This window comes from Larus michahellis, chromosome 2 (genome assembly GCF_964199755.1).
Source record: "Larus michahellis chromosome 2, bLarMic1.1, whole genome shotgun sequence".
Taxonomy (NCBI): domain Eukaryota; kingdom Metazoa; phylum Chordata; class Aves; order Charadriiformes; family Laridae; genus Larus; species Larus michahellis.
The window spans coordinates 108,323,015-108,336,020 of record NC_133897.1 but is presented as its reverse complement, the minus strand read 5'-3'; the positions used below and the strand labels follow the sequence as shown (position 1 = coordinate 108,336,020).

At 32.4% G+C, this 13,006-nt stretch overlaps 1 protein-coding gene across 2 annotated transcripts in view; it reads right to left on the bottom strand.

Annotated features, from left to right (window-relative positions):
* Positions 1-13,006, bottom strand: part of RTTN (rotatin) — an 80,596-nt gene that overhangs the window by 50,366 nt on the left and 17,224 nt on the right. For both annotated transcript variants that reach the window (XM_074576545.1, XM_074576546.1), the window contains exons 12-22: positions 11,523-11,735; positions 10,197-10,309; positions 8,900-9,026; positions 7,960-8,085; positions 5,816-5,932; positions 3,720-3,859; positions 3,306-3,477; positions 2,235-2,334; positions 1,082-1,170; positions 848-965; positions 469-565 (exon numbers count right to left, since the gene is read on the bottom strand). In XM_074576545.1, coding sequence (XP_074432646.1) covers positions 469-565; positions 848-965; positions 1,082-1,170; positions 2,235-2,334; positions 3,306-3,477; positions 3,720-3,859; positions 5,816-5,932; positions 7,960-8,085; positions 8,900-9,026; positions 10,197-10,309; positions 11,523-11,735 — 1,412 coding nt within the window. The remainder of the gene's footprint in view (positions 1-468; positions 566-847; positions 966-1,081; positions 1,171-2,234; positions 2,335-3,305; positions 3,478-3,719; positions 3,860-5,815; positions 5,933-7,959; positions 8,086-8,899; positions 9,027-10,196; positions 10,310-11,522; positions 11,736-13,006) is intronic.

Genomic DNA, 13,006 nt, shown 5'->3' with positions numbered 1-13,006 from the left:
TATTTCATGTGTGTGAATTCTAAAAACATATTTTTTCTGAAGCATATGCAAATTTCAAATAGTAAAATTTCATAAGCTGAGGTCTGTTGTTTTAAGGACAACTGGTAAAAAGCCAATGTAAATAAGAAAATTCTAATTAAGTTTAAAAAACCATGCCTACAGGTACGTATTTTATTTGTTCAGTTTCCATTTATAGAAAAGATGGATTACAGACCAATCAGGGTTTTTCGAAAATTAAAATAAACTTAAAATTAACACTCATGTACAAAGTATTTATACTGCAAAATTATGCCATGTAGACCCATACAGCATGCAACCCAAATATTGAAATAATTTGTTTGGCCTACAAATATGCAATTTTGGATATATAAAAGTTTGGAGGATAATTTCTTTGGGTATTTATAAAAACTTATTTTCATTAAAACCTTAACATTTCGACTAGAGAATTAAATAACTGTTTTTCCATACCACATTTCTGTTCTTGCTACTTCATCAAACAACAGAAGACAAAGCAATACTGTAGTTTCAGTTACAACAGCACGATCATTTTGGAATACGAGGGAAACTAAATAAAATAAAGATATTTAAAAATGTGTTAGGAACACACTGGCATTTAATAATACATAGAAAGACACTGGTTAAAAACAACTGATTTCCACAGTCATTTTGCCAACATCTTCAACAGATACCAACACAGGTAACACTAGCACACAATGCTATATCTTTTAATTATTAGAGACTCTGAAGCAATCCAAGGTTCTGAAGAAGGCTGTTGGTGTGAAACATCTAACCATGTTTCACACATTTTCTTTCCAGACATGTGTTAAAATAAAAGTAGAATCTTTACCTCTAAATAGCAAAAGCAGTGAAGACGATTGCTGCGCTAGGGACAGACGAACAACTGGATCAGCATATACAAGTTTGCGTAACAGTGTTAGACATGGTAACACTATGGATTCCATAAGCTACAGGAAGAGAGAAAAAAAATAAAATACAGATAACAATTAGAATAATCTATTATGAGATGTTTAATACAAACTATTACACTATGAACGAATACAACTTGTAACAATAGTTTTACCTTGCCATCCACATGTATACATTCATTAAGGTAAGTCAAAATCTTTTCTATTACACCCAACTTTTTCACAGTGCCATGCATTTTGATATCTGTAGGAAAACCAAAAGATAGTAAGAATTACTGGTTCTGCACCAATTTAATATGAACCTTCTTTCTGCAAGATCACAAACTCTTGCTGTTAAGAAAAAATTTCCAAAACTGCCAATCAACAGAACAAGTACAGCTCTAGCTCGACCAAGGCAAGCCTCCACAAGTCTTGTTATCTGACTATACTGGCCTCTTGAACAGCAGACTCTTAAATATCTTCCCACAAGAACTTTATGTTCCACAATTACAGTGATCCCCAGTGCAACTCAATTTCAGCCAAACAAGGATTGATTGCACCTGTGATGCAAAGTTGTGATGTAAGTGACTGATCATAAAGAGTAAAAGGAGGAACATTTTCCCTGCAAACATATCAGATGAAGTGCCACAGGGAGTTTGTCTCTTGATATTGAGAGAGGGTATAATCATGGGAGCTCATCTTGAGTTTACTGACCCTTCATTCACACAAATGACTTTTCAAACCATTTTAACTGCAGTTACTACTTAGACTAACTCAAAATGGAGGAAGAAATTCAGAATGATAGAAGAAATACTTCACTAAGTATAAAATCCCTTTAGCTAGCCTGAGTAATCTAAGAATTAACTTTCCTAATTAAAATACAACACCACCAAATATATATATATTTGATATTCACCATTGCCTCCCTCACTCAACACTGAATATCTGAGTTAACAATAGCAAAAAATTTGAAGCACCATTAGTTCTGAGACAGATCAACAAATTAACAAATACTCAAAAGGAAAGGCAGAAAAAAAAAAAAAGCTCTCACAGAGATTACAGACTTCAGCTTACTCCTCTATTACCCAAGGGAGCTGTTTTTTTTAAATAGCAAGACCATTATTTCTTATTCTTGAGGGCAACAACAAATAACTTTTTTTTTTAATAAATTGGTTATTGATTATCCACAATAGTGTTAAAATTCTGGTCCAACAACATAGATAAAAATTACAAAGATTACCCCTTAGTAGAAACATACACAAAACCTAGCAAAACTGCAAGCTCAAGCAATTGGCAGCACATGAACACAAATTTTCTGAAGAATTTTACCTTCTAAAATGATAGCTAGCTGCTCAGCTGCAGACTTTCGTAAAACTAGGTCAACAGCATCAGAAGTCAAGATGTCATACAGCTTTTCAACAGTTTCTGCCTAAAAGTAAAACAATATTAGACTTACATTCAGTACTCTATTATGAAACAAGGTAACCAGACAAATTTCCTAACAGAAAGTAGAATATAACAAGACAATATTTTCCAGTGCGCAACAGAAACGGATTTCTAACAAATAATGCTTAATTTATGCAGGACTATAGAAAGCTCAACACTACACAGAAATGTTACAATATGCTTCTGAGAAGGGGACTGACTTTTTAATGGCCATAGGGTTAGAGAAATTTAATTAATCCTACATATCCACACAAATTTCAGGTCCTAACTTTTTGAAGTATGTAGGGGAAGAGGATAAACCAAGAGTACAACAAATGGTCAGAATAATTTTTTCAGAGGGCAAGCATCTCAGCATTTTTTGATATACTGTTGTTAATCTGAAAGCATTGAAGGTAAAGAAGGAAGGAGAATGGAGGAGAGATGGTAAAAAAAGAAAAATAAGAGATACAAGTTTTCCCGTAGGTCAAATCCTTGTGATTTGTTTTTCACTTTGCAAAAGCAGCAATTTTAAGAAAACACAGACATAAATTTATAATCTGTTTTAGAATATTTCATACTAAAAATTAATTGTGCCTATTTCAATAAAAATTGATTTTGTAGGGGAAAAAAAAGCTCTATGAGAAAAATGCAGAATGAAATACCCATGCACAATGAAACTGTTGTAAACAGAGTGGGCCTTTGCTCTTTGTACTCAAGTTAAGTCTTGCTGTTAACTTACCTGCAGAGAGCGGGAAAAAAAAAAAAGAAAAAAATTCTCAATTCTTTTCTTATTGTTGCATATGGCAGCATAAAAACTACTCTTTAAATTCACATAGAAAGGATATATCAACAGACTGCTTTTTATGAAGCAAACCAATTTGTATGAAATATTGTAACCTTCAAAAACAGATAATTTCAGTGACTGGGCAGGTAGAAGAGCTGATCAGTGACACAACATTTAGACGGCTTACTCACCTTAAATATCGACTCCTTTTTATCATCCAATTTTAGCTCAATAGCTCTTTCTAGAATAAATAAGTTTGAAATGCTGGAAAGCACACTACCATGCAGATGTGGACGTTTCAGGTTTGCCCCTTCTTCATTCAAAAGGTGGAATGTTAAATGTTTAAGTGCTATAGAACGAACCCTAAAGGAGCAAACAATTAAAATAAATATATAAAGTTCTCATAGTAGAATATTTTAGCTGCATAGTTCAAAATTAATTCGTTTATAAAATTAAGATGGGGGGGAGAAGTACTTATTCAACTCAATATTGCTTAATCTATCTTTCAAATTAACTCATTGCATAACAATTGGGATTTTTTGAGAGTAGACATTTTTGTCACCAACATTAGAAAACATGCTGAAAACCTACAGGATGTTACTTACAACTGCTTTTTTGAGAAGAGAAGACGTAGAGCAGCCCGTACTCTAGTAGGTCTAGGGAGAATACCCTCTCCTGTGTCAGAGGTTGTTTCACTCAAATTGAGGATACAGTTACCTAGCGCATCCTTTGTGTCAGCATAACCCTAAAACAAAGGAAAAAAAAAAAGAAAACATTCAATTTCTGCAGATTAATATTCCTCAGTAAAAACAATTTTATAAATTAATAAATGTTCCTGTATAAAAATCAAAATAAATATTTTTACATGGCCCAGAGGTACTTTGACCTGAAGCTTTACCCTTCGATCTGTTAAAACAATTCTTCCATTTCAATCAATAAAATTCAGTCCCTACAAAAAAATTACTTCAAAACATTAAATGCTATCTATTTTCAGATATTTAGTCAAAACATTTTCACACATAACCAAGACAAAGCAGAATCAGTTACAGCAAGTAACGATACTGCAAATATTTAAACAGTAGAGTAAAACACAAGCCCATTTATATGCATCAGGTAAATATAGGCCCCCGGTATGCTCTGCTCACGTATCTATTGTGCGTAGCCACTACAAGCTATAGAATAGAGGAAAATTGTACTCACAAAAATGAGAGCAGGTTAAGTTCTTTCTCACGTGTTTAGCCTACTGCTTATATTAAACCCCTACCTATTTAATCTTGAATATCAATGGAAGATATGTGAGTAACACAGAAATGCTGACAAAGCTCTGAAGTAACCTTTCTCCCTCCACTTTCAAGTTCTCAGTGTATTTCCTCTCCATATTTTTCTGTCTGCACCTTCTATTTCATGGCCCATTGTATTTGCAGTTTCTCCCCATTTTTGCCCTATTTTTTGTGCAGTTTATGTAAGGGTTTAAGTTACATCAGTGTTTTTTCCAACTTATGGTAATACTGAGGTGCAGGCAGTGAATGAATATACAGCAGTGATACAAATAAGCAGGTATAATTATCAAGAGTCATATTTTTGGAGGCAAAAAAAAAAAGACAAAAAGTAAACTAGGCTAATACATCCAAGTAAAATAAAAGACAGAAATCAAGGAAAAAAACCAGACATCAGGAAAAACAGACATCAGATAGGTGCAGTAAAACGTCTAATCTGGAAGACTATAGGTAGATCATAGAAGGGAAATTTCTAGCACTAAAGAAAAAACAATAAAGAATTTGGATGGAGCAATTAGGCTGAAAATCATAAAGGGAAAAGTTCCCATTCGATCAAGCCAAGAGTAAAGACAATGAAAAGTAAATTTGCACATTACCACAGATATGAGGACTAAGGTCTAAGGATAATACTGACTGTTGATACTTCTATAATATTGGAAACAAACCAACCAAAAAAACCCCGTCAAAATATACAGAAAATACAGCTTATACCTATTGCTATTTATTGACTACACACTTGATCAGGAAACTATAAAACCATCACAGAGGAGTTACAATTTTCAAGTTTAAGATATGAGGGACATTCTAATAATTATTAACTAATTTTACAGACCATGCAATGTTTTAATCTATACTTGGATTATCCACTCATATCTTCAAACCATTTAAGTCCCAGTCAATACTTGCTGATTTCACTACAACATTTCAAAGTCTCACATTGTAGTAATACCAGGCTAAAATTTGTCTACAAAATCAAAGTAGTAACTTTGACTAGTATTAAGACCCCTATAAAAAATTTCTCCATTTGACAGGTGACAAAACAAGTCTGTGGGTATATTACTGTTAATCTGTTAATTAACCCAAGTCCCTCAGCCTTTCTTCATAAGAGAGGTGTTCCAGTCCCCTAATCATCTTTGTAGCCCTTTGCTGAACCCTCTCCCGCAGTTCCCTGTCCTTCTTGAACCAGGGAGCCCAGAACTAGACACAGTACTCCAGAAGAGAAAATTTCAGTTTGGCTGACTAAAACGACAGTCATTATGTGATACAATCAACTATACCAGAGAGTAATAATATCAATGTGTTATTACTGTTAATCTGCTAATTACCTGCTACTTAGGTGAATATTTTGTTTGTTGTTTAACATGATAGTGTTGCTGTTTACATGATTTCATACATCAAATTCAGATTAAAGCACTTAGAAGTACCTGTAAAACAGGAATGACGGGATAGAGGGCCTCAATAAACTTGTTCCAAGTCAATACTGCCATCACTAATCGTCCCTGCAATAGATGCATCAGAATGGCCTTGGCTGTGGAGTTCACCTGCTCAATAACAAAAAAGAAACTAATGCAGCCGCAGATGTGTCTAGGTCAGTTTGTCAATGCTGTAATTGGAAATGTTATACAAAAACATCTCAGAGAGAAAGAATCTACAGACAAAATATTGTCACTGCTGAATGCTACTTTTAAATTGTCAGTCACACTAAACATTAGGTTGTTAGAAAAGCCTCTCAGAGAAAAAACAAAAATAGTTCTGCCTAAATAGCACCCAATCATTTTTCCCTTAGAACTCTAGCTTGTCTGTTCTGAAATAAAAATAAATCATTACTTCAACTTAAACTTATTGGTCCCTCTATCCTGCAGGTAAAACAAATGCTGTTTCTTTTCTTTCCTGACCCTCCATTTCTGGAGTGCTTCATTCTCAGTCTTTATGATATGCTTCTGAAGATACAGGAAGAAAAGAGACTTAAAGCCTGTTCCACAGCCATTTCACTTTCTTGAGGCAAACAGTCAAACTAAGAAGGTTACCAAATATTTCAAATTGTGCATGAATTCATCTGAACCTCTTTATCAAAAAGGAAAAAAGGCATATGATACAGCACTTACACTATATTAATGTATCCTGTATACCGTATATAATGTATACTATATTTACTTGCTAATTTATTACTACAGTGGGAACAGGGAAAAAAAAAAAAAAAAACAGTTTCTCAGAATTCACTCTGCCTTACATGGTGTTACCTTTAGCAGCTAAACCCCTACATTTTATGCCAGATCCTCTCCCCCCAGGCAACAATAAAAGCCTTTAATAATATCACTGTAGCCTATCTTTAAGGGACTGTATTTGTAAAATCACACAGCAAATCTTAAGCCCAACCTTGGAATTGTCACACGCCTGAAAGATTAAACTGATGCTTTATGAAAACTGAAGTAGCAGATATACATCCAATAAATAAAAAAATATGCTTGGATATGATCGTGATTACATACTTTGTTAGAAGAATAATAAGAATGCATTATAAGGTAAAGACAACAAAATGAGATAATTTTGTAAATGTGCATTCTCTGTCTCAATGATCTTTTGAAATTCAATATCAATTGAAGTCTATTTGTTATGCTTGACCAATCACTATGAGAGTAACTAGCAGTCTTTTTAATAAGAGATACAAGAGAGTAGTCAAGCAAAACAAATGCTTTCCTTGGAAAACATAAATTACATATGAAATACAAATACATAACACATTATCAAAGATATTTTACTTCTCCTTTTAAAATGCTAACATCTAAAAAAAGCACTTCTAAATGAAATTGTGCACAGTACTATGTAAAAAAAAAAAAAAGAAATCTCTTTTTAGGAGACAAGCTAAAAAAAAATAAATTTTTTAGTCAATGTTCTTTCCTCTCTGATCAGCTATAAAGTAGTTACAAATTGACCAAGTAATTTTTTCCCCCTCTCAGAACTCACTACTTAGCTTTATACGTAAGCTAGGAAATAGCAGATATATGTTAAGCATTCATGTATATAAATTAACCCAATGGAAATTTGGTCCTATTCTATAATACTACAAAACACTCTTATAATAGTCAAGTAATTAAATTTAAACAAAGATGTGTTTGTAGTGACAAAATATGTTTTTAGAGCAAATACACTGCAGATTTAAAATGTCTTTTTGCTCCTCAACCAATGAGCACATTTCAGAAGTCATCCCACCTTTACAAAGGCTTGACACTTCATGTTTTCCATCATACACGCTATTTCATCATATGCACATTTTACTAAGGGTAAATGTATTTCAGGAAAAGATTAGAAAACATAGCTTATTTTATTTTTCATTGGTCTTTGTTACAATTAATAGCATCCTACGCATAGAACATTATTTTGTCTCGGAATTCATCATTAAAAAAAAAATCTTACCATTTACTACAAACTCCACTGTTTGCATAGCTTTTCTATATAGAAGAAACTGTATTTAGTCAAAACTTCAAGTAAACCTCAGAGCACCATGGAGAATATCAACACCTACTTTGCATGCACATCAACTTACAAATATAGCTACTAAACACAGTACCTCATTCTTATCTTCCTGAAGGCCAAACGCACAGATTTCATATAAAACTTTTGGATGAAGAAGAAAATGTACTCCGTGGCAGATTGAAGACACAGGCTTTGCAATATTATGAATACCTAAACAGTCCTTCAGTAGAAATGAAGTTGGTTAGTTTTAAAATTTAACATAGCCTCCACTACTACATCTTGTTTTATAGACAGTCTGAAGTTGTCATCCAGTGAAAGGTTTTCTCCATGCAGTTTGGAAAACTACAGTTTTGCAAGCTAAACAATACAGCCCTCGAAGAACTTCATAGATCACTAATTGCAAATTTCTGTTGCTACACAGCACTAAGAAATACAAAATAATTTTGGTTTTATATTAAATAATAGTGAAATAAATTTGACAAACTTTATATGTTGTTTGGCATTACATTAAAATAAGCAAACCTAAAACAGGTAAGTAAAAATCTCACAAAAAGATACAAGTGTCATTCAGCAGTTGTTTGGTTCTTTTTTTTGTGAAAGACTAGCTCCGGAATCTTTGTACGTTACCAAATTGTACTGTAAGTACAATAAGTTTAGCTGATGCCCATTATTTGTGAGCCAATATTACTGAATACCTAAAATGACCTGATGAATATGACGTTGCCATTCTTAATATAGAGTACAGTCATACTTTTAGGAAGTTCATGCTCTTTATCCCTTGGACTATCTTTATAAAAAAAATAAGGCAGTGACAAAATATCCATATAGAACTAAATCAAAACCAAAACAACCCCCCCAAAACAACAACAAAAACAAATTAAGGTTTTAAAATAATAAGTACACAAAAGGACTTACAGATTTCACAGCATATAACACGGTAAACAGTATTTGCATTAAAAACTGCTTTTAATGAGGAAATCATATAATCCACATTACTTAGCACATCACCAAGAGCATTAAGCATTAATTCTAACCTTAACCACTTCCAAACAGCAGCGATAGGCTTCAGTTTTTATATTCAGCAAAGGATGAGACAATAGACGGAGAAGCACCTTCTGACCCTCAGCCTGGAGCAATGAGTCAGCATCGGCAGACTTCCAACTAAAAATGAAAAATAATTCATTTAACTTATTTATTTTACAGTACCCAAAGATGTCTGCAAATATTTTCCTGTTAAATTTCAGGTAAATCTCTGAAAAATACTTCCTGAAAAGTTATATATCCTGAAAAACGACTTTACAGACAGAAGTTCAGAGATCACAATATATTTGCCAAAACCAAAGTATCAATCTTCATATTTGTATATCTTTTTTTTTTTTTTATACATGGAGGTAATCAAAGACCATAGTTTTTTGAAATTCTCTCAACAAAATTAGGAACCTGACAAACATTTATGTTCATCTGAAAACACAAAATTCTATTGAGCTTCAATAGGCTCTTCAGATCATGGTGTATGATTATAAAAAAATTTCTATGCTTTTAGAATATTTTCCTTCTAGAGGTAAAAGTCCACCTTGATATCACTAAGTAAATTTATGTTACTTAAAAAATTGAAGTGAATTTCCTGTTGCCTGGAACAGTAATCAAACAATAATTAATTTTAAAAGCATTAGAACACTAAAGTGTTTTGACATTTCATAATTTAAAAACAATATTAGAGAGCTCTTAAATGTAGTTTCCTTTGAAAAAAATCCCTAAAGTCAAATTCTGAAACAGTATAAAATTAAGATTTTGTATTTCTAATTAAGTGTTCAATATAGAACTTTTCCAGGCACCACAGGGTAACTTAAATTCTCTAATTAAAGACATGGAAAAATCTAAAAAGCAATAACAACATGCTGTTTAATAAAAGAGATGCCATATTCTGTTACACAGCGTCTAAAATAAAATAAGCCCTTTAGGATTTCTGAAAGTAAAATAAAAGTAAGTTACACAAATACACTTGGAACAAAGGAATTTTAAAAAGTTTAAAAGACAGGTTAAAGCGTTTTAAGACTGCTTCTTTGTAAGTCACAACTTTATATACAAAAATCATAAAAACTTATACATGGAAAAGAATAAAACATTAGGTTTTTTTAGCACCTGAAATTCAATTTTCAATAAATCTACTACAGAATGACACAAATTATTTAGAAGAGACCTTTCAATGGCTAAATGAAAACCATTATTCAAATAAAGGAAACAAACAAGTTGAGCTTCTACTTAAGAAAGGTTATCCAGAAAAAGGATTGTATTGTCTCAAGTAAAAGTTTTAAATAGTAATGTACTTACATATTTGAGCATATGCGAACGCATTCCTGAAGAAAGGGAAAGTGTTGATGGTAGGGTAGACTACTTAAGGCCTGATCTGCCAATTCTACTAATTCAGAAAGGTTCCTGTCCCCCTGCGAAGTAAAATGAAGAGAATGAGAATGTATACTAAAAGTATACAATGTTATTGCATAATCTTTCAGAATTTATCATCATTTAATACATCTGTTAACTAGGGTTTGGTTCAGCCTTTCACAGAGTTTATAATTAACCTGATCAACAAATTCAATAGACTGCCAACAAATAAATTTTATAACCTACTCCTAGGAGCTGAAAAACCCTTCAGCTGCTGAATCCAGAAAAACTTCTATTAAACTCAATGGGAATAATGTATGTGTAACATTTTACAGCAACAATACTATAACTCTATTCAAAACACTTTCTAAAAGGCCCAAGAATAGACTCATCCTTAAATACTTTATGCTTTTAATCAAATTATTATTTTTTAACTCAATATGCATTTTATGTGAGAAGACCATAACGAAATATTTAACTATTAAACTTTTAACAATTCATCATTAATATTAAAGACCAGGTTTGTGTGCGTTTGGTTTTATTTAATTTAAGGACATGTGTCTTCATATTTTTGGTTTCCAAATACATTAAACAGGAGCCGTTTAAATTTGATGCACTTAACTTCATTGTAAACAGTATTTTATGAGCAAAGTATTGTTCCTATCAAGTTCAGAACCTGCCTATATAAAAGATAGGTTAACTCAGATTTAAGATAGCACTACATTTATATTGCTATATTTTATTCATTTCTTTAAGTATCGATGGAATCAGTATTTTGCACAATTACTTGTCCATTTGGATAATGGAGAAAAATATTTCTGTACTGTGCTGGAATCTCTAAAAAGGCAAAGATATCAGTCGTCATCATAACAAAGTGAAATAGACAAATCTCACACAGTCTAGAAGTAGTTGTTTATCAGAGCTACAATTGAAAAGTAGTTGGGAATTAAAATTTTCTGAACTATTTGAATACTAGGCAACATACACACACACATATACACTTCTTACTGCTTTGCCCATAAAAGGTCTTGTGACCACTTCCAATTTCCACATGTTTATTTCTTTGTTTTTACTTAGGATAATATTTTTACAAATATTATGAGCAGTATTAGTGAAAACAAATATAAATTAATTAAACCTTGAATGGTACAGAATACTCATACCTAAGGATTTTCTTTGGCTATGCTAGACTATAGTTTTTACCGCAGAGAAAGGGAAGTGGAAGAAAGAAATTTGCATGCAGGGAGTATTCTATATAATAAAATTCCACACCTTCTTATGAACTTCAATCATAAAGCTACAAGTGCATTCGATTGAATATGCAGCTTCTGAAGCTTGTTTATAAATACTGTAGTTCTCAGTACTCATCTGCTCCAGATAAGCTGCAATGGATTCATGAATGCTTGGGTGTTCCAAGGAAAAGGACAAGTCCAGAGAGAGAAGAAACAAAGCGCTCAGCAAACTCTTTTGTACAACTTTACTCGCCTTTGAAAAAGAAAACAATTGTCAGAATAACAGCCTGGAAATACCGTAAAACCAACAACAGCACTTGTAGTCATTCAACAAGTACAATCACTATTGCTGCTAATTAAAAGTTAGAGAAAGAAATACATATCAAGTGAGATCTGTATGAAAAATTTTTTTTTTAATTAAAAAGTGAGAGGTCATTAGATATCAGACCTGCCACCAGTCACAAAAGCTGTGTATGATCCAGCCACAGCACTAACCACACACACCACTGGTCAGGGTCAATTGGCTGTCTAACCACTAGATGGCAGAGAATACATAGGCCACGATTATTTCTGTATTTACTAAATAGCTGTCTACAATTCCACATAGTAATATCACATACTAAGAAATGGGATTTCTGTTGTTGTTGGTTTGGGGTTTTTTTGTTTGTTTTTTTTTTTTGTGTGGTTTTTTTTTTTTTTTTTTTTATTGCAAGTGTTCAGTATTCCTTCAATTAAAATTTTGACTTCAAATTAACTTTTTTCCAACTCCTGTCATACACAGAATTCAAATTTTGTATTATGTACATAAGATCATAAAGACACTAATCTAATAACTTTTTATAATTTTTATGTCTGCACTTATTTGCAGGTACAAGACACTACTTATATTAATACTAAAGGAGTTAATATTTGTGACAAAAAGCCTGTAACATAAAATCAACCTACTAATCAGATTGAAGAATGTCTAAAAAAAGCTACACTGTAATAAGAACTAATCCTGAAAAAATGTAAACCGATACAAGTTGAAACATCATCTAACACTTTCCATCCCACAAAAATTTGCAAACATCAGATCTGCCCATCTGAAATAAACTGTGGGGGAAAAGAAAAAAAACAACCAAACACCAAAAAGCTTCTCTTCAGAGCTACAACAGAACTTTTAAAGAGCATTGGAAGCAAAGAATAATTAAAATCACTACGACGTATGAAGCATAATTGCTTACTATATTCCATCAGATTAAGAGTTACGATTTAAACACTATGTAGTTCTAGTCTTACTTGCACGCATACTATAAACGAGCAGGGGGCAGCATAGCTTTGCAAACCATGCATCATACCAGAAAAAACACTATAGGAGGAAAAAGAACACTGAATTTCAAAAAATTATTTAAAAATGTATTAAAAATGTTTTTTGAAGACTTGAAATCTGCAGAAGATTCTGCAGAATTCACCAATAACCAAAAAACGGACCAAGTTGCCTTCTGTGATCATATATCAGCCAATGTAAATCAGATTAATTTCTCT